Genomic DNA, 3,465 nt, shown 5'->3' on the forward strand with positions numbered 1-3,465 from the left:
ATATGTTCAGGTGTATAGACTATATGTTCAGGTGTATAGACTGTATGTTAAGGTGTATAGACTATATGTTCAGGACTTCTACTTTCTACTTCTTACTTCTGCTTCTTATCTCCACTTCAACTTCCTACTTCTACTTCTTACTTCCTATTTCTACTTCCACTTCCTACTTCCATGTCCTACTTATACTTCCTACTACCTACTTCCTAATTCCTACTTACTTCCTACATCCTACTTCCTACTTCTACTTCTTTTTTCCAATTTCTACTTCCACTTCCTACTTCAATGTCCTTCTTCTACTTCCTCCGTCCTACTTCGTACTTCCTCCCTCCCTCCCCCTCCGATCATCCGATCTTAGGAACCCGACGCTATTTCTTTCTTACTTCCGTCCCTTCCATTCTTACTACTTCCTACAGGGGGACTCATAAAACTGTGGAAAAGAACTGTTAGACTCAAGTTATCATCTAAAATGGTCTCCATGCATCAAGTAAAGCAATTGTACAGTTTAAACAGTTTCCTACTTCCTACATCCTACTTCCTAAAAATATTCATGCTGTATTCTTCTATCAATCCATCCTACTTTTTTTACTTCGTAAATATATCCCTGTTGTATTCTCCTATCTAGCCTTCCTACTTCCTTCTTCCTAAATATATCCATACTGTATTCCCATATCCATCCTACCTACTTCCTTCTTCCTAAATCCCTATCCATCCTTCCTACTTCCTTCTTCCTAAATATATCCATGCTGTATTCCCATATCCATCCTTCCTACTTCCTTCTCCTAAATATATCCCTGCTATATTTCCATATCCATCCTACCTACTTCCTTCTTCCTAAATATATCCCTGATATATTTCCCAATCCATCCTTCCTACTTCCTACTTCATTCTTTCTAAATGTATCCGTGCTATATTTCCCTATTTATCCTTCCTACTTCCTAATTCCTAAAAATATCCATGCTATACTCTTCTATCAATTCATCCTACTTGTTATAATTCCTAAATATATTCCTGCTGTATTCCCCTATCCATCCTTCCTACTTCCTACTTTCTAAATATGTCCCTGCTGTATTCCCCTATCCATCCTTCTTACTTCCTTCTTCCTAAATATATCCCTGCTATATTCCCATATCCATCCTTCTTACTTCCTTCTTCCTAAATATATCCCTGCTATATTCCCATATCCATCCTTCTTACTTCCTTCTTCCTAAATATATCCCTGCTATATTCCCATATCCTTTATCCAATTGCCCTTCTGCTTTCTAATTTCTAAATCTTTCCCTGCTGTGATTTCTTATTCAACTACCCGGCTTCCTACTTCCTATATTTCCATATCCACACATCCTACTTCCTATTTTCTAAAAATGTCCGCCTATCCTATGGGGGCTCGGCAACTATATTGGATGGATTCCAATATCTCGTAGTTCAACACTCTATTGTATAACTACGTCAAATAGCTTTGAGAACAGATTTAGTAAAATCATGAAATTTTTTTCAGATGTTACTGCTTCAAAGTCAATATCTTCCGCAAAATGCGTAGTAAAGAGAGTAAGAGAAAATGGAGTTTTTCTAAAATTGTATTTTGAAATCAAAAGTAAAAAAAAAACATCTAAAGCTTTAAAAAAGGAAAGGAAAACGTGACGATTGAGCGTCACACAACAAAGTATATATGGAAAATCCCCCTGGAGGTTTGATATCCTGCTCCGACTTGAACAACGTGTTGGTATCAAAGACTCCGCGTTCTAATAGATAGTTGATGACATGCCTGAAATATATTTATTATTTTTATAATTTTATTGTATATTTAGGGAGAGATTGATAAAGCGAGGACTGAGAACACAGTTTTGTTGAACAGAAAATTCAGATTTATTTCAAACTAACCACTTTATGCTTCATTACTAGCATGACCAAGTGACCTCGTAGAGCTCTTTTACTTTTGATTGAAGTATAAGAAAAGCTATTTTTTATTCCATATCAAAACTTCAGGTTTGTTGTTTTCCTAAAAACTTTCAAGGTGTCAGATTTGAATCTAACATTAATGACTTTAATTTGTCCTGATAATTAACTTCAATCAGAGAACACAGACAATAATTAATATTTGTCAACAAACATATTAGGTTGTTTTAATAAAGCCATTTTCAATAATAATTGTACATTTTTTCTTACATTTCGTCAAAATATTCCTTTCACAAGTAGTCTGAAATGATTATTAAGAAGTCTGAAATGATGCAAGTCTTTCCATGCGTTCAGTCGGATTTTATTAACTCTCCACAAGTTCAGTGAGGGTACAGTGTTTACATTTAAACCATGTCGAATTGTATTTAAACAAATGAACTTTAATTAATTTTATTTTTATCTTTAAAATCATGAGAAAGTATTAAACCGTGAGTATGCCACCTCAAGAGAAACTGTCAATCATCCTGTCTCAGGATTAGAGATGGGCGTGTTTGGTTTTTTAAATCGTAAAAAAAGAATTTATTTATTTCGTTCTAGAAATTATCGTTCATTTTCCATCTATTTCGTTCGTTTTCTCACTGAACAATTGTTCAATAAAATCGATTCTTAAGTACAATCGTTTGTTCGGTAAAATATAGTTCGCTTAATAAAATCGTTCCTTAAGTAAAATCGTTTGTTCGGTAAAATATAGTTCGCTTAATAAAATCGTTCCTTAAGTAAAATCGTTTGTTTGGTAAATAAAGTTCGTTCAATCAAATCTTTCGTTCGGTAATTTATTTCGCTGAACGATCCAAGTCGTTCGTTTATATCGTTTGTCCATATAGTTCTTGCATCGTTCGTTTTTTCTGATCGACAGCATTTCCTTCGTTCACAAAAACTATCCCCATCTCTAGTCAGGAGTGGGAACATATAAGAAACTATATTGGTGTTTATATAGTTACACGTAATATAATGGGAACATATAAGAAACTATATTGGTGTTTATATAGTTACACGTAATATCATGGGAAAATATAAGAAACAATATTGGTGTTTATATAGTTACACGTAATATCATGGGAAAATATAAGAAACTATATTGGTGTTTATATAGTTACACGTAATATCATGGGAAAATATAAGAAACAATATTGGTGTTTATATAGTTACACGTAATATCATGTTTATATAGTTACACGTAACTTTAGTGTATTTATGTAGATACACGTAATATCATGGGAAAATATAAGAAACTTTATTGGTATTTATATAGTTACACGTAATATCATGGGAACATATAAGAAACTATATTGACGTGTTAATATAGTCACACGTAATATCATGGGAACATATAAGAAACTATATTGGTGTTAATATAGTTACACGTAATATCATGGGAACATATAAGAAACTATATTGGTATTTATGTAGTTACACGTAATATCATGGGAACATATAAGAAACTATATTGGTATTTATATAGTTACACGTAACTTTAATGTATTTATGTAGATACACGTAATAGAAGTTGAT

At 32.8% G+C, this 3,465-nt stretch overlaps 1 protein-coding gene across 1 annotated transcript in view; it reads right to left on the reverse strand.

Moving 5' to 3' along the window:
• Window positions 1–1,614: 1,614 nt before the first annotated feature.
• The window catches only part of LOC111698410 (uncharacterized), a 17,977-nt gene continuing 16,126 nt past the window's right edge, over window positions 1,615–3,465 (reverse strand). Inside the window, exon 4 of the mRNA XM_023468743.1 lies at window positions 1,615–1,762. Within this exon, the coding sequence (XP_023324511.1) occupies window positions 1,615–1,762 (148 nt within the window). The remainder of the gene's footprint in view (window positions 1,763–3,465) is intronic.

Source organism: Eurytemora carolleeae, unplaced genomic scaffold, assembly GCF_000591075.1.
Source record: "Eurytemora carolleeae unplaced genomic scaffold, Eaff_2.0 scaffold50, whole genome shotgun sequence".
Lineage (NCBI taxonomy): Eukaryota > Metazoa > Arthropoda > Copepoda > Calanoida > Temoridae > Eurytemora > Eurytemora carolleeae.